Genomic DNA, 19,380 nt, shown 5'->3' with positions numbered 1-19,380 from the left:
CCGAATATAATATGATATATAATGTCCCGAATATTGATTTTATACAGTTCAACAAACAAAAGGTTAATATGTACATTTTAAACAGTATTGTCAGTATTTTTGCTCTATTTTACAATGAAAGCCACAGCAGAACTGCAGCACACATGCTGTGTTTCGTGAACGAATCTGTGGCTTTTGAACGAATCGTCAATGATTCATTCGTAAATACAGCCGCTTCCTTTGATACTGAAAGAATGAATGACTCGATGATTCACTCATAAAAACAGTGACTTACTGGAGGTTCAATGTAATATTTAAAAGTATCACTTCATTTTTATCATCATTGTATTTATTGCGTTTAAAAAAAAATTTATTTAAGGCATTAATTATTTTGCCATTAATTATTAAATGTGATGACTTTTCGTTGACTAAAACTAGACTAAAATATGAAAGACTAAAATGACTAAAATGTGACTAAGACTAAGGAGCATTTTCATCTTAAGATAAAGACTAAGACTAAATCAAAAATGGCTGCCAAACTTAACACTGCATCGGAGCCCCGGTATCAACCGTCCCATCACTTGAAATTTCTACTGTAGTAATTAAATATTACTTTAGTTATCACCAAAGCTCTCTCTGTTTTGTTGTAGATCATTAAAGTGTTATGCTGCCTCAGAAGTCTGTCTGAAATCAGTTTTGTGGGGCACCTTCTTGTCCAAACGCCACCTGCAAAGTCATTGCCTGATTGGGCAGCGAGGCAACAAGTCAGCTGCCTATTCAGATACAGCCTGTGAAAACAATCTCACACAAGCAATACAGTGTCTGAAATTAAAGCTAAATGGAAATAGATAAACTGAAAAGATAAAAGCTAATTCAAACTATTAATAAATACTATAATAGCATTTAAATATTACTAAAATAACACTGGATTAGAATATATGAGCAACATCTCACATGTAGCCGTGCGATATTGCGTTTATACAACAGTTCGATGGCACGAGTGTGTAAATAAATAAGAAATAACAACAGAGTGTCTTTAAAAACCCTCTTTTGTGCAGCACTACTTCCTTCCGCCACAGATTCAAATCTCAAGTTGACAGTTGAACAGTTGGACCAAGCCTCTGTTACTAATTCTAAACCGTCACTTTAGAACTAGTAACGAAGGAACATTGAGTTGTTTCATTGTAACTTACTGTAATTTGTAGAGTATTATGAGAAAGATCGACTAAGCGAGTGCATTACCTGCATCTAGCTGATATTCTTCAGGTCAGTCTTATATTCATAATCACAAAATCAGTTTGAATGTCCGCTGAGGAAAGCAATATGTTTGTCTTTGTCCTTTTAACATTTAAGACATTCCCATGACAGCAATAGTCAATGCATTTGTCAGTTGTGTCTCGTAAGATGTTTAAAGTAAAAACAATGTCCTTGTTTCCTTGTTTCAGTCCATTTCAATATATGTTTTTGCAACTGACTCACTCACTCACTCATAAAGACAGTCTTTGCCGTCATCTAATGGCGTATTAATGTAACTTTTACTTAAGTTGAAATCACTAACGGACTCTTATTCAATACCAAAAAATATGGCATGTTATTTATATAAAATATTATTTATTCAGGTTAAATTAACAACAATAGTCATTATAACAGTATAAGAAGTAAAATAGGAAACAAACACAAGCAAACAGTTCAGTCAAATGTACAAAAGCCGTGCTCTAGTTAGTACAGGATTTAATTTCAATAAAGTTATGAAACTTAATATAGCCCTTAAGCCAAATCTGTTAGCTCTGGAACAAGTAATCAATTAATAAGACCAAAGATTGACCATTTGATATACCCAAAACCAATTATACCTTGATAGGTTTAAACACTATCAAGAGTCAGCGGCAAATTCCTGAAGGACTGGCCGAGATGAAGCTGTTCTCTGCGGGTACATGAGTGCTGAACGGTCGCTAACGGCCTGGAGCTCACATCTCCGAAAGCGTCTAAACAAATTTTAAAGTAGGCGCTATGTTTACATATAAATCTCATATCTGAGGTCTAAACAACTATATTCTTGCCTAAAAACTCTTAAAACTACATTCTGTTACAAAATAACAGTAATATCTATAAAAATATGCTGGGTTTGCTCGTCCGCCATGACACTCGTTGTGAGAATGCTGAAAGCTGAGTGATTCAAACGGTGAAACAATATATCACAAGGCTGGAAAGACCTCACTGCCAATCAGATTTGAGAACCAAAGAAATGTTGTATAAAATGAAATAAACCATGCTATAATAGTTAAAATAGAGGAAATCACTACAGGGGCTTTTTTCATTTTAATTTTTTTCAGTGTCAAGTCTCTGCTTTTACACTGCAGTGATTTCACTTGCCCAAAAGTTTAAAATTAATTGAATAAACCAAGTTTAAGAATTCAGTTTCTTTCCAGTAACAACTTTTCTGAATGTTTATAAAATTGCTGCCACTATAATGACTTCACCTGACACTTCACCAGACTGTTGAGACTGTTGAGTTGTAAACTTGTGTGGGCTCTTCCACTCAGCAACATGCAATCTCATCCTCTGACACTTTTACAGTTACTAACACCTGCAAATCTCCCTGATTCTCCGCAGACTGATAGCAGCTGATGTCATGATGTTGGTGTAAATACTATTAGTTTCTGTTGTGTTTTGCTCACAGAATGTCTCTCAGGACATTGAATGTGTATTCTGGTAAATACAGAAGAACTATACAACAGTTTACAGACATTTATGTGTGCTATGCATCTGAATGAGAATCCAGATGGAGATGAGCTAACCGAGGGGTTACTGAAGGCCATCGGCTTGCGGGAATGAGCCTACAGCCTTTAATTTTTCTAAGGGCACAGCTCAAGGACTTTGCACACCACTGTATAGAGGGATGCTGGGTATTCACAGCGAGAGACAGTCAGGTTATTACTCACGGAAATACTGCACAGTATACGGTACATTGTGCGCACTGCCTACTGATCTTTAAAAATAGTAAGTGAACAAAAGGCTTTTCCCCCTCCTTTTGACAGTATGATTAAAAAATGACTCAAAATAATTGGATTAAGAAAATAAATGGTTCAAATGGTTCAGCTTGACATTAACACCCACCAACAAGCCAAATGTGGATGGATTTCAGCAGTGGCGTGTAACACAGTCATCTAATATATACATTTTTTAAATTGTAGTCTTGTAAAAAGGCATCTGAAATAATAAACTAAGTGCAATGTAGTGTTGTCAAAAATATATTTTCGGTAAATATCGATACTGAAATATCTGAAACGCTTCTGATACCTATTTTTCCGCAGAATAGATACATGATCCCATCTGACAGCGAGTTTACACACAAACCCACCTCCCCTCCTTCACTCATTTCATTTGCTCCGGATGACTATTGTTGGTGTTACAGGGCTTGAATTTCAGCATGGGATTGCGTGTATTGCACAAAAATGTACTCATTCCCACAGATTTTGTGCTCACACAGAGAGCCCACATAAAGCCACCTCTGAGTACTAAATTGAGTTCTTTTTCATAGCTTATGGTGCTTAAACAGTCAAATACACACAAAATAATGGCGAGTATTCACATAAACACAGTCAGTTATATTTTAAGTGAGCGTAAACAGTTGAAAAAGAAAACAGAATAATGGATCTGTGCGTCAGGTCTTAAAGTGACAGCAGCCAAATATACTTGCTGCTAAATTATGAGATATTAAAAATATCTATATGATATTTTTTCCCCCATGGTATCAATGTCAAAATTGTGGCCAGAGAAAATGGTGAGTGGCTAGAAAACTACTTATGGCTAGTGAGCAAAAAGTTAATGTCAAGCCCAACTTGAAATTGATGGTCGTTGTGCACAGTGCAGTCTGGGATAGAGTATGCAGTGTAGTGTGCTTTAATGTATACTTTAGGCAAATGCAATAGGTCATCTGGGTACTCTATGCATACAGAAAAACTGCATATTTGCACCCGCTAATCTAGTATATAGTTATTGTAGTAGTATAATATCAGTGGATCTCTACAAAATGTACCACAGTACATAGTTAATAAAAAAAAAAACAATCTGTTGGCGAATGTTTTTCCTCATGTTTTTCATGTGCTTTGTCCTGCATTTTAATTAGCGAACAGTTGATTATTTCAATTACAGACAGGTACTTGGCCTCCCTGTGGACACCAATTACAAACAGCATTCAGGAAAAAGCATGGATTACTTCTCTGCTTTAGGAATATTGCAGAATAAGGATTGATAACCTCTGACTTTCTCTGACAGTCGTGCTTTCTCTTAAAATCCACGATTAGACATACATTTATTTAAAGTGCCCTATGCAGATATTGCCTTTCAGATATTTTTGGATATTTACCTTTTTAAAATAGCTATTTGTGAAAGTTTCAAAGCACATGTTAATTGGAGTTGCTGTCTTCCAAACAAAAGAAACTATTCTGCAGTGCCTGAAACGAGTAATTCCAGTCTTCCTGCACAAACCTGTAGGTTTGTAACAATCTAGCATAATGCCACCCTATAATCTTCATTGGCTGCCCGTGAACAACATCTACTTTGAGCCACTCTCAAACACTGTAGAGGAGTTTGGTTTGTGTTGTTGGCATGTTGAGCAGATGCTGTTTTTTACGCTTTGAAAGCAAATCCAATTCCAATGCACTTCCAAAAGATGAGGAATCACACTTGAATTGATACTGTAAAACCGACGCCATTGTTTCTGTTCGTATCACTGTGTATACACGTGCTGAGGAAGCCTCCGATGAAATTCAGATATGGCGATAGGTGTTTCGTTTCCAACACAGGCTGTAAGCGGGAGACCAGTCACAACAGACTTGTCCATCTGAACAATCAGAGCAAAATAGGTTCTCAGAAAGGAGAGTTTTTAGAGAGACTGAATCTTCAAATGAGTCATTTTAAACTCTTTGAGAAATGAGGCGATGTGCATTCTATATTATGAGAAAGTGAGGTAAGAATGAACTATGAACTAAAGGCCCCGGTATACTTCAAACAAAATCGAACAACGAACTGATGTAACGTCATTTCGAACAAAATCAGGCCAAAACGAAGTTCGTTTTGGAAGTTGGAAACGGCTTGCCAAAGCGAACTTTCAGGAAAAGTTCACTCCAGCTGCAAAACACCTTCGTACTACCATTGGTCAGTGACGATAACGTAATAGGAGGTGTGCGCTGAGGCTCCGCCTTCACTTGCGTGGAGCGAGTCTCTGGCTCATTTCATGTGTTTGAGTTTGTCGAGGTAAGATTTCCGCGGGTGAAAACATGGACACACTGGATAGTACAACATGAAGTTGTGCTTGTAAAAAAATGCAGGACTAACACTGTTTTTCATGTTTGATACTGTAAAGCTGCTTGAGTTTAAGCAATCTATTGAATAAAGTGCTATATATGAAGACGTGACGTGACTGGAGTGCTACTTTGCAGAGCTCCTGCTAACATACCCATGTTGTTATGATCAGACGCTTTTCTTATGCTTTCTATAATAAATGCTTGCTGTTTTCTTATTTTTGTTGTGTTTATTTTGTTACAGAGAAGAAAGTGCACAGCACATATTTACATATTCATCTAACCGTCGCTATCAATAGCGTAGGCGGCGTCAGATGTTCGTTTACAGTATATCGCTGGTCACGCATTTCGAACTTCGTTTTACCCCTAAACGAAGAACGAAAAAGAACTTCGCTTGAAGTATACTGGGGCCTTAATAGTTTGTTAATAAACTGTAAGTACTTTATTACTGTATACTTATTATAAAGTCTTACCAAAAATGAAAGTGGTTTTTTTTTTGACGTTTGATGTATGTAAACCTGTTGTAGGAGACCTCCAAAACAAAATTAGGAGCCTTTTTTAAAGCATAATATGGGCACTTTAACAAAAATAAGATTCTTTTTAAAGGGGTAATATGTTATTCTTGGATTTTATCATTTGTATTTTAAATCTCCTTAGTTTAATATATTGCTGTGGCTCAAAAAAGTTTGACCATTTAGGGTGACATCATTAAACATATTAATACATAAATTACAAAAATAAAATACAAATCACGCTAAATACAGCTGAAAAGCTAGAATATACACACAGACAAATAACAGAAAGCAACAGAGTCATGCAACCAGAACTTTTTTTAAAGCAGCTGATCTCATACTGTCAGCTGAATAATGTATAATGTATAATGAATGTGGTAGAATGTTAATTAACTGATTTTATTTAAAGGTGCTAAAGAGGATCTTTTTGTCGACTGAGAAACCAAAGACTGTTAGTGAGTTTTTGAAATGAGCGCATGCGTAAGAACAACCCCCCCCTCCTTCACAGCTCATTTCAAAGGAACGCCTCCCAAAACTCGTGCACGAGTATTGGAACACGAGTGTTTACCACCGGCATTCGCTGTGTCGTGTTCGTGGATTCATTATGTCGAACTCACCGCAGGTAACTCATAATCTGCAGTTGTTACTCCTGTCTCTGGACAAAAACATTGCATGCGGCACCTGTAGAGTGTGGAAAGTTACTGGAGCGCACAGCCGCGCTCGTCTCTCACAAGGAACGTCATGGCAGTGACTGACAAGCCAGAGAGCCAATCGGCACACATCTCTCACAAGGAACGTAATGGCAGTGATTGACAAGCCAGAGAGCCAATCGGCACACATCTCTCACAAGGAACGTCATGGCAGTGACTGACAAGCCAGAGAGCCAATCGGCACACGTCTCTCACAAGGAACGTAATGGCAGTGATTGACAAGCCAGAGGGCCAATCGCATACGCGATGATGGCTGATGTTTTTAAGGCCCTACCTCGTGCACAGATGATGTATATTAATATTATTCCTTTCAGTGCACCTAATAAATAGTCTTTTATCAGTTAGTAAAGACAGTTTCAAGTAATATTGCAAAAATGTATAAAAGAAAACATCCTCTTTAGCACCTTTTAAGTAAAAAATAAAAATAGTCCAAGGCAACAATTACACTTAAAAAAGTCCCCTCAAGTTAGTTAGCACTTGTCCTATTTAACAATGACTTAAAGCTTGTACTGCACAATGCAGCTGACGTGTAAGGAAACAAATTTATGCAAGTGTAAAATATTTATGCACTCACATTTGGCCTCAGATTCATAATTCATGAAACTAACTTCCATGATATCTTGATTCCTCTTGATTGTAATTTATTCATTATTCATCCTTCTCTGGTTTGAGACCTGTATTCATAACCCAGTTTAATCTTCTCATGAATTGATCATGAGGCCAAAAGCATTGATTGAAATAGCAAAGATTTGGAAAGGGGAAGTTCAACAGCTGAAACAGTAGCTGTGCGGCTGTAGAGGCGGTGTGTTGTAAGATGGAAATGGACGAGGGATGATGAGAAATCATAGTGATGTTTTGTTTACGGGACACAGAGCCAAGGCATTTAATGACATGAGCCGCAGTTTATCCCATCTTGGAACAAATATTCAGTTCACTTTTAAACAATATCCATCTGATTTTATGATCTGTATATCTTGCATACACATTTTAGATAATGTTAAGTGTGGTAGACTTCATGCTATAAGTTTTGTTTTTTGGGTTCACAGTGTAAATACTAAAGGCATACAACAGGATGCATCAAATGGATCATTAACCCTCTGATACATGAATGATTATGCCACAAAAGACAAAACCTATTTATTTTATTTCCAACCTTTATTGTAATTATTGCAATTATTATTATTATTTCAAAATGATTTATTTTGGGAGAGTCTGCCCACTGTAGAGGGCACTATGCATTTAGGGTTGTACTGTAATTTAATATAATGTAAGCCAAAGGCAATTTGTAGTTAACCATTCAGGGAGTGATATTACATAAGTAAAGGCCCTTTATTTGTTTGTTGGGCATTTCAATGTGAATTTTCATTTAGCTCTATTGTTAATAAATAAAATCCAAGCAAAATGGATATTTTAATGACATAATGTTTAAGGCTTTTTGTTGACTTCAATGCTTATATTTTTAGAAACAGGTACAAAAAGGGATATGAAGTACACCCAATTTGGACATCTGAGTATTTTCCACTTAAAGAGAGATCATAATTTATTTTCATAGTTATTTTCATAGTTCATAGTTATTTTAAACCATAATTTATTAAGGTTAATTGTTGCTTAAAATGCCCCTATTATGCCATTTTAAAGGTTTCTAATTTTGTTTTTGCGGTCTCCTACAATAGGTTTACATGCATGCAAGGTCAAAAACATTTTATTTTTCTCATAATATAAATTGTAGCATCACCTCTTTTCTCACAGTTTCTGAAACGGTTCGATAAAGGACTGGGTCTCTCTACCCTGTTGAAAAAAACAGTATATGCTGGTTATGTATGTTTTGAACATGGCAGCTTTTTAAAGCTGGTTCTTAGCTGGTCATGAACTAGTTTTAGCTGGTCAAATGTTGGTCAAGCGCTGGTCCTAAGCTGCTCCTAAGCAAATAGCTCCAGCTCAGGACCAGCTTAAACCAGCTCATGAACAACTAAGGACCAGCATAAACCAGCTCAAACCAGCTGCCATGCTTCAAAACCTACCTAACCAGCATATGCTGGTTTTTTCAACAGAGTAAACCCCTCCTTAACAAGAGCCTACTCTGCTCTGACTGGTCAGATGGCCCAGTCTGTTGTGATTTGTCGGAAACAAAACTCCAATTAGCATATTTGAATATCAGCTCTGGAAGCTTCTTCAGCACTATACACACACACACACACACACACACACACACATATATATATATATATATATATATATATATATATATATATATATATATATATATATATATATATATATATATATATAACTATGGTGCCATTTTTACCGTATCAATTCAAGTATGCGTCCTTATCATTTTGAAGTGCATGTAAAGTGGCTTTACTTTCGCAGCACAGAAAACAGAATCTTCTTGACATGTCGACAACACGAACCAAACTCTTCCAGTAGATACAACTACAGTGTTTGAAGGCGGGCCAAAGTAGACATTGTTTACGGGCAGCCAATGAAACCCAATAGGCTGGAATTATGCAGACCTCTTTCTGGATTGTCACTTCCTCGTGCTGCGAGCTATTACACATCATGCTGTCTTGGATGGATTTGAATAGCGATGTGACTTGTGAATGTTGAGAGTGCAGGTTTGTGCGAGAAAGGACGTGTTGAGATATCATCCTAAAACAAACATCTGTCACAGACGGCAAGATTACATGGAAAAATATGCCAAAGAAGACATTCATCCACAGGGAGAAGAGCACAGAGGTAGGAGTAGGTGAATTTGATTAGATGATCCTTTTGTAACATTTCAATTGTGGAAGGAGAACAAGTGTTTCATTCTCTGTAATCTAATTTATTGTCTCGTAATTCTTTTCTCCTAACTGAGTTATGTTTGCATTCAGCAGTGTATGTTTCTGATTTCTTTAATGTGTTTTGTCTCAGCCTATTTGTTTGGTCTTTGTGGGTGGTCGGTCTAAGTTAGCTTAACAACCCTTGTGAAAAAAATAAGTGTGCATAATTGCATTGAATGTGCACTTTGACTGTACTTCAAATATTAAAAGTATACAGTTGCATGAAATGGTAAAGGAAACAACTTGCATAATCTGTGAAAATGTGAATAATTTTAACAAAATAAGAGAAATCATACAAAATGCATGCTATTTTTTATTTTGTACTGTCCTGAGTAAGATATTTTACATAAAATATAATTTCATATAGTCCACAAGACAACAACAACAACAACAACAAAAAAATAGCTTAATTTATTAAAATGTATTAAAATAGCCCCGTTCAAAAGTTTGGGAACCATTGGTTCTTAATATTGTGTGTGGTTACCTGGATGATCTATGATTTTTTTTTTTTTTTTTTTTTTTTTGTGGTTGTTCATGAGTCACTTGTTTGTTCCGAGCAGTTAAACTGAGCGCTGTTCTTCAGAAAATCCTTCAGGTCCTGCAGGATTTTTTGCATATTTGCATATTGCATATTTTGCACACTGAGGACAATTAAGGGACTCAAACACAACGATTAAAAATGGTTCAAACATTCACTGATGCTCAAGAAGGAAACACGGTACATTAAGAGATGGGTAATGAAAACTTTTGAATTTCTTAATTTGTCTTCCGGGAAACATGCATGTATCTTCTGATGCTTCCAAAGGGCAGTACTAAATGAAAAAAAACAAAAAACAAAGAGAAGATTGATAAGAATTAAAAAAAAATAAGAAAAGTCCTAGAGGATTTTTCTGAAGAACAGAGCTCAGTTTAACTGCTCAGAACAAACAAGAGACTCATGAACAACCATCACAAAACAAACAAAAAACAAAATCATTTTTTGGATCATCCAGGTAACCACACACAGTATTAAGAACCAATGGTTCCCAAACTTTTGAACAGGGTTATGTTAATAAATTCAGCTATTTATTTATTTATTTGTCTTGTGGACTATTTGTAAACATATTTTATGTAAAATATCTTAATCAGGACAGTATTAAATAGAAAATAACATGCATTTTGTATGATTTCTCTTATTTTGGTAAAAATTATTCACATTTTCACAGATTCTGCAAGTGGTTCCCATGTTTGTTTCATGCATTGTATAGTTTTTTTTTTTTTTTTTTTTTTTTTTTTTTTATAAAAACTGTACTTGCCAATAATATAATATTAATGGAATAAAAGGCCACTCAGATGTTTCCAAATGTTTCCAACAATGTTTAAATCCAGAGAAATCAGAAATTTTAACCAGTGTAAAAGACCGTGTCATTGCGTTGCCTGTCAATGACATCATATCCACGTTACCCTCAATTTCTGGTTTTATTTCCATAGAAACCATGGAAACACCACAGAAGCTTTAATATATGGTTTCATTTGACAGGTGAGCAACTGTTTGGATACATTCATCGACAGAAAACCAATCATTGTTATATAGCTCAACTAGGGGTGTGCACAAATAGTTGACTATTCGATCTGTAATTAATATTCAAAAAAAATAAAAATACTATTCGAATTTTACTACATTGCTTTGCTAGCTGTAAATGTATCATGGATTAATTAATTACAAATATATTTAAGTATATGACATTAAAGAAATTAAAGTATTTCTATTTTAGTTTACCAAATGCTTGTCAGTACATTGAACAGTACACTTTACCTTATTTCAAAGACGTAATTATGAAATTACATATAAAGATGTGTCCTACTTAAGTGGGTTAAAAAAGCACTATAAGTTTCATAAATGTACTTATAGTTATGAAAAGAAGGGCTCTAGATGGGTTTTCAATGACTTTTGAACTTGTAAAGCTTGTACAAATTAATGTGAAGCTCCATAATAGAAAATTCAAGATAGTAAATTCATCCAATTACCACCAATGATGGCACATGCTGTTTTAACCCTAAATCTAGTCAATCCCACCCCAAAGAAACACACTGGAGTTGTCTAATACTTCTAAGTATTTCCCAAGGCCCCTGAAAACCCATGACTATGACAGAATTCACAGCAATCCTTAACCAGTTCAGTTCATGCTTCTCCTACATAGTGAGGCTAATGCGTCCCACAGAAAGTAGTGCCATGTGGAAAGTACTTGATAAACGTGGAAGCCTTCTTCGCAACAACGACAGAGAGTGTGAGAGATTATATCGATTTTAGTTGAGCCACTCATGTGGACCACAGTCCTGAAGATGTCAGCAGGATTTTGGTGGCTCTAATCCTTTAAGACTAGTGGCTACAGGTGATCAGTAATGGAGCACACGCAGAACCCTGCACTGTAGTCAAAGGTGGCCTCGATTGATTGCTTTAGCCTGACTAAGCCACAAATAGGATATGACTGTTCACATCCCATAAGCCTCACTGCTCATGCTGGCTCACATTGACTACTCTCTGCAGATGCAGTAATGGAAAACAGCTGGAATACATAGGACTTTGCCCAAAAAAGAAAAATGGCTTCTTGTCAATAACTGATAGTTGGGCCCAAAAATTAAGGCTTAGTATTCAGTACTGTTTTTGTGGAGCTTTAGTAAGTCAAAAATCATTATAGCAAAGTAAGACATAAAGGGCTCATGACATGTATTTTTGTTTATCTTAATATGTTTCTTGAGGTTTACTTATAATGTTAATGCCCCCCCCCCCCCCCCCCAAAAAAAAAGAGTCTTGCAGAAAATTATTTTCAACCCTGATTCTGACCTGAAATTATCTGTTTTTAAGGTCTTTAAGGCATGTCAGTATTCTGCTACTGTTATGACTGCTAATGTCATTGTATATAGGAAAAAGTATCAACGCCCCCTCTCTATTACACGTTGTAGTGTTTTGAAAACATTATCCATAAAAATCTTTAATTTAGAGACAAAGAATTATCAAATTGTTACAGATTGTGATACAGCTCCAATACAGTTGGCTTCATCTTTCAACAAAAGTTTCTCCACTGTGCCTCATTTACAAAACCATCTGCAGTCAAATGATCAGAACAAACATATACTAATCATCTGATGTGATACCGGAGGTCATTTGAACTTGTTCCTGACAAAGTCAGCATGAAGGGGAAGTTGAAATAGTCTTTTCTTCCCTATTGTGACATATATCCGAGTGAAAACAGGAAACAAGTCTCCGAGTCTCAAACAAGAAAAAATATAGGGCAGAACTTGATTTTATCCATTGGGAATTGATTGGATGGTTGTGGTTTGCTATTGCTGTGATCTCCTATGAGTGTCAGGTTGTCTCCTCCTTGCACCAGTAAACACATCATTAGAGAAGACATGAAATATTGATGCAAGAGGGAGGGGAAGATATTTTGATTAAAGATTACAAAGGGCACACAGATTGAAAAATTGATTATATATCATTGAATAAATTGATTATAATATGTGTATATATATATAGTTTTTGCATAATATTTATAGACACTTGTTGCAATATTCCATAAAAAAGGATCTTCTATTTGTCTTGTTGTCAGCAGAATCAGAATCAAGTGCATATGTAACTCCTCCAGTCCTACTCACCAATGATGCGCGGGTTGATCCAAAATGAGCGGGTGCCTGCGGTCACCCGTGGTTACGAGTCATCCAAAAATATTTTTAATGATATTCGGGTCGCGGTCGGTCGGGTCGTTTGAAATAAAGATGCCAATTAAACCTTTGTAATTTTCAGTTTTACTTACTAAAGGTTTCAGTTTTACTTTCATGGGTATTTGTGAACATTTATTTATGGATATTGTAGCCTCAGTCTTTGGCTTAGCCTACCTGTTTTTGTTCATCTAAAATGCGTTAATAAATACTTCATTAACATATTATATCCCTGCATTTTGTGCGAGAGCTTCAATTGGGCATTCACGTGGCGAAATAGCCTAAGCCTACTAATACAAGTGGGAAATCCTTATTTAGGCTACCTTTTGAATGTTGAGCGTTATTCACTTTTGAATAAATGCTGACGCGGGACAAAATGCCCGATTTCCCAACACGTTGAACTGAGCAATGCCATTTTACCATTTTAATAGGCTACTTTTAAACGCATATAGCTCATTAATGTCAGTTTTATGTATTTTCTGAGAGAGGGCAGGATTTTTGTTGGGAAAGTCGGGGGAGAGACGCACACTTCGATTAGACTGGATAAACACATGCAGCATCTTAATTGTTAAGAAAATGAAACGAAATAAATGAATAAATCAAGCCTTTATTACATAACACTAGGCTATATCATACAACTTTCAGAAAAAGAACAGTTTGCGCTCCTAAGGGCTTTCACACTTTTCCAAAAGTGGGCCTTCTCTCAGTTGACCTGCTGATTAATTCTTCAAGCAGGGTCGAAACATAAACATCGCATTCATCAATAATATGCATCTAGACAGCTGAAATGGAAAATGATGGACCGCCTCAAGAACTGCCTGCTCTCGCCGCTGCACCTCTGAGCGCACCACGTCAGGTCCTGAAACATTTCTCTCCTCCACAGGCTGGATTAATGGATATTATTGGCCAGGGAGGCTGATCGGGGGCGTATGGGAGGGGGCGGCCACACCCCCCCCGCACCCCTAGTTCTTACGTCTATGGCCCAATGACGCTACAATGAGCATTTACTACTTTTAAAAAAATGCGGGTAAGGAAGCGGGTCGGATACAATATTTTCCTCTTTTTTTTTTGCGGTCCGAGTTGCGGGCGGGTTAGTTGAAAACGTCGGTCGGGTGCGGGTTGTTTATACATTGACCCGCGCATCACTGCTACTCGCTCCTGCTCAGAGTGGGACTCGAACCCGCATCTCCGGCATAGGAGGTGGGCGCTCTAACAAGGACGCTAAAGTCTGCAGTCTGTAGTGTCAGTCGCTAGTGCTCCTCTTAAGGCCAGGGGACTGAGTTTTACATGCACAGCTTTTACTAGCTTGCCTCGGTTACACATAGAGAGTGTCAGAAACTGAACAAGTATCTGTATACTGTATCCAGTGTAGACAGCGTCAATAATTATAATGAGTCTATTTTCTTTTGACACAACACTCACATCCGGTGTAGGCTTGTCAACCATTAAGTGACTGGTTGAGATATGGTGTGATGATCTATGACTATCAGTCGATGTTTTGCTCTAGAGGCAGTCATATGCAAATGCATTTGCCTGTGTTTTTTAATATATCTATTGTGTTCCACAGAATATAGAATATTTGTGTGGTTGGAAATGTTGTACTGTATATTGCACTGGTCAAATTAACCAAATAATGTGCATTATCAGAGGAATTTTAATGAAGAATTCACATACACAGCAAAATCCCCAGAGTTAAATCAACTCTGCTCAGAGTACATGTGGTCCCTTTCTAAATAGTGTTAAGATAACACTGAAGCAGAGATAAATTTAATGAGATAATTAAGCAATTAATTAAGTAATGATTGCGCATTAGTGATGAACACCTGCTGTTAACAAGCAGAATCACTAAAGAAATAAGAAAAAACACAAGAACTCCAAGTGACTTAAGTCACAGCTTAATTATCTCATTAACTTTAACCCTGCTTCAGTGTTACTTTAACAATATTTAGATAGGGACCATATGTACTCTGAGCAGAGTTGATTTAACTCTGGGGATTTTGCTGTCAGGCCATAACCACTATAGACTTTAAGGGGTACATATTCATATTTAGAATAGTGGCGTATCTATATGGTTTTCAATGACTGATTCTTACAATTCTATATTTAGTACTGTACCCTGAATCTTTGGTTATATCACTGAATTTTCCTTTTTTCCTGTCCAAATAAACATGTAATTATTTTTGGTTTTATTATTTGAAATATCATATAAAATACAATAACATATCTATTTTTCTGATCATTAATCTTTTTGCTGTTTCTTTTTATTTATTTATTTTGTGGCATTACAATGATTTTATCTTGTCTTGCATGAAGTGCCATGTCTTTATTAAACTCAGAGGAAATTAAAGTCCACGTTAGCTCTGTAGATTCTGATCATTCTGATGCATACAATCTAGTATTTGCATAATATTTCTTGAAGTTATGAAACATTTGTGCAAAATTTATCTGGTTGCTGGGTTAAAATGTATTAAAGTCTCTGCAGAGTTTTAGAGTCACTATCATTTATAAGGTTTTAATACTCTGAAACTTTCCGTTCAAACTATAAATATGAAGTGGCTTATGAAGGGCTCCATGTTTATGATGTTATTAAATTAATTTATTGGAAGATTATGAGGTTTCTACAGAGTTATGATTCATAGTCTAATATTGTTTTGCAGTAATTCTGCATTTTTTCTCCATTAATCACAGCAATTCCCTCTGAATGATAAACTTTCCAATTACTCATCATCATTTCAGTTGCAGATATCAAGTTTCCAACTCATTGCTTAAATAAAATGATGGCCTGTGTCAGGAAGAATGATTCTCTCTGTAAAAATTGTGATTTATGCACAGAGATCAGCTAAAAAAAAAAGACAATCCATCAGCCATGTCTGGAGGAAAAAAAGAAAAAAAAAACAGTTTTAAGTGTTTGATGATGTCATTTGATGATGGCTGAATTTTTCCCCCATTACCAGCACATCAGTTCTAAATATTATCTGAAGTCAGCAAGAAAACCTGATAGCACATAGCAGATTTGCAGATTGAATAACTTGCTAACACACTCTGTGTCATCCTAAGGTTTTAAGGACTAAAATTGCTTGCAAATTAAAAACTCTAACTAAAATGTCACAATGATCCTTGAATTGTTAAAGTTTTTTAGTTTTTCTTAGGTCATGTCTTCCATTCCTCTGTGCACAATTTAGAAATAACCACATACTAGTAGTTATGTATAAATAAACACTCTAAAAAATGTTGGGTTAAAAACAGCCCAAGTTGGATTGAAAATGCACAAACCCTGTGATTGGGTGGTTTTAACCCAACTGTTGGGTTAAATGTTTGCCCAACATGTTGGGCAGTTTTATTTAGCCCAACTATTGTTTAAAAATTACTATATGGCTGGCTTAAAATTAACCCGAAATAGGTTGGAAATTAAAAATCAGACACATAATTACTAGAGGCAACAATAATAATAATCAAAAGGTGAACATTTATTAATAAGCAATTTAATAAATGTTTATTGTTTAATTATTATTCATTTCTTTATTAAATGTTCATTTATTAAATATATTAATACATTTTAATTTCCAACATATTGGGTTCATTTTAAGCAAGCAATACAGTTTATAACAATAGTTGAGTTAAATAAAACTGCTTAGCACGTTGGGCAAACATTTAACCCAATTGCTGGGTTAAAACAACCCAATCGCTGGGTTTTTCCATTTTCAACCCAACCTGGGTTGTTTTTTAACCCAGCATTTTTTAGAGTATACCTGTATAATTTACATTAGGAAATTGCTGACAGTGTGGAAAGTAAACCCAAAAAGAATCAAGGGAGAGTTTCATTAAATACAACATTTTAAACAATTTCTGTAATTAAACATATGTGCAAAGTTATGGCATATATAAAAGTATAGTGATTTAAATGTGATCAGTTAAATGCCCCATAAACCATCCTCCCATATCATGGGGTTGAACAATTTTATTAAATCAATTTTACATTGGTGCGGTTGAACAATTTTATTAAAGGTGCCCTAGAACTTTTTTTTAAAAGATGTAATATAAGTCTAAGGTGTCCCCTGAATGTGTCTGTGAAGTTTCAGCTCAAAATACCCCATAGATTTTTTTTTAAATTCATTTTTTTAACTGCCTATTTTGGGGCATAATTAGAAATGAGCTGATTCAGGGTGTGTGGCCCTTTAAATCTCGTGCTCCACGCCCCAAGAGCTCGCGCTTGCCTTAAACAACATAAAAAAAAGTTCAAACAGCTAATATAACCCTCAAAATGGATCTTTACAACGTGTTCGTCATGCAGCATGTCTAATCGCATAAGTACAGTGTTTATTTTGATGTTTACATTGATTCTGAATGAGTTTGAAGCTATATGCTCTGTGGCTAACGGGCTAATGCTACACTGTTGGAGAGATTTATAAAGAATGAAGTTGTGTTTATGCATTATACAGACTGCAAGTGTTTAAAAATGAAAATAGCGACGGCTCTCTTGTCTCCGTGAATACAGTAAGAAACAATGGTAACTTTAACTTTAACTTTAACATTTAGAAAGACAATTTACAAATATCACTAAAAATATCATGTTATCATGGATCATGTCAGTTATTATTACTTCATCTGCCATTTTTTGCTGTTGTCCTTGCTTGCTTACCTAGTCAGATGATTCAGCTGTGCACATCCAGACGTTCTGCCCTTGTCTAATGCCTTTCATAATGTTGGGAACATGGGCTGGCATATGCAAATATGGGGGGCGTACACCCCGACTGTTACGTAACATGTTACGTATGACTGTTACGTATGTTGAGATTCGCCTGTTCTTCGGAGGTCTTTTAAACAAATGAGATTTATATAAGAAGGAGGAAACAATGGAGTTTGAGACTCACTGTATGTCTTTTCCATGTACTGAACTCTTGTTATTTAACGATGCCGAGGTAAATTCAATTTTTGAATCTAGGGCACCTTTAAATCAATTTTACTAGGCCCAAACTGAGCAAAAATATGCAATTTGGTGCAGTTGCTGGTATTTATGTCTCCACAAAGTAAAATGAAATTCTGATAGCTTGTAATGTAAATCAATAAGATTTTGGTAACAGTATAACAGAATACTTACATACAATGCAAGTATAAGTTGTCACTCTATATCTCCGAACAATATGCCTTAGAAATATGATATTCACATGCTTAATTTTATGATCAAAGCTCTGTAGTTTTTATTTTGGTGGACAAAAACATTAAATGCAAAGCAATACAATGGTAATTGTAAGATATAAATAAACATTCATCAAAAGCCTAATCTGTCATATTTGTTACTCACATTTTAACATTTAACAACAACAACAAAAAAAGATGTATGGATAATCAAATAAATCTAAAGAAAATCTTGCTTCAGTCCAGTAAATGCTCATCTTAAAATATCACTAACAGTATAAAAGTTATTCTTATGTTTAGTTTATAAAGATCAGTAAAGATTTCACTGCAAAAAGACACGTATACCGCAACATGAAGGGGGCATTTATACTAAAAGGACTTTTACTTGCCAAACAAGTATAAACTATTATAGAAATTTGGGTATCAAATATTTTAGAGTAGGCTTTATAGGTTAAGTGTTGTTGATATTTTGTTATTTCAAAAACATGGATCTGTCTTTTAATATGTCGATCTGTTATTTGATCTTTGTCTTTCAGAAATGGATTCACTGCGCATACTGCTATACTCTCTCATATTCCTGCTGAGCGTGTTTGGTAATCTGCTCATCATTGTGGTTTTAGTGGTGAATAAGCGAATGCGGACGGTGACCAACTCATTCCTGCTCTCCCTGGCCATTAGTGATCTTATGATGGCTGTTGTCTGCATGCCCTTCACTCTTATTCCCAACCTGCTGGAGGATTTCATCTTTGGAGCTGCCATGTGCAAGATCGTGGCCTATCTTATGGGTAAGATGGACTGTCATTTCTTCACGTACACTGGTAAATATCACAAGCTTCAAGCACTATTCCCTAAATCTGCAGAACTTTATGTCTTCAAAAATTTTAAAGATATTCCTTTTTTTTTCACTTTTCAGTTTAGTCTATCCAGGTGCAATCAGCATTGAAATGCTTGCTGTGGCATGAACATTTAAATTAAGTCATTATTTTCTGTGCAAACACTCATTCTTTGATTTTTTTTAATATTGTTTGAATACATGTTCCCTCAATCGTGGCAGCAGTAATTCATCATATGATAATCAAATGATGGAAAAAAGCATTATAACTGAATTGATGCATTGTGTAGTAAAGTAGCCAATGCTGTCCACCCTCAATGATTAAGAATTATTGCTTGGATTATTATTTTGGACACTCAAAAACATAACTCTTTGGCTGAA

At 35.6% G+C, this 19,380-nt stretch overlaps 1 protein-coding gene across 4 annotated transcripts in view; it reads left to right on the top strand.

Moving 5' to 3' along the window:
* The window catches only part of LOC125269988 (cholecystokinin receptor), a 55,263-nt gene that overhangs the window by 14,846 nt on the left and 21,037 nt on the right, over positions 1-19,380 (top strand). For 2 of the 4 annotated variants that reach the window (XM_048193129.1, XM_048193130.1), the window contains exon 2: positions 18,704-18,952. In XM_048193129.1, coding sequence (XP_048049086.1) covers positions 18,704-18,952 — 249 coding nt within the window. Of the gene's footprint in view, positions 1-9,072; positions 9,247-10,802; positions 10,852-18,703; positions 18,953-19,380 lie in introns of those variants that run through there. The other 2 variants (XM_048193131.1, XM_048193132.1) reach the window with 2 other exon arrangements.

This window comes from Megalobrama amblycephala, linkage group LG6, assembly GCF_018812025.1.
Source record: "Megalobrama amblycephala isolate DHTTF-2021 linkage group LG6, ASM1881202v1, whole genome shotgun sequence".
In the NCBI taxonomy this organism is placed as follows: Eukaryota; Metazoa; Chordata; class Actinopteri; order Cypriniformes; family Xenocyprididae; genus Megalobrama; species Megalobrama amblycephala.
Note: the sequence above shows the minus strand (reverse complement) of the source record. Positions and strands in the feature narration are given on the sequence as shown.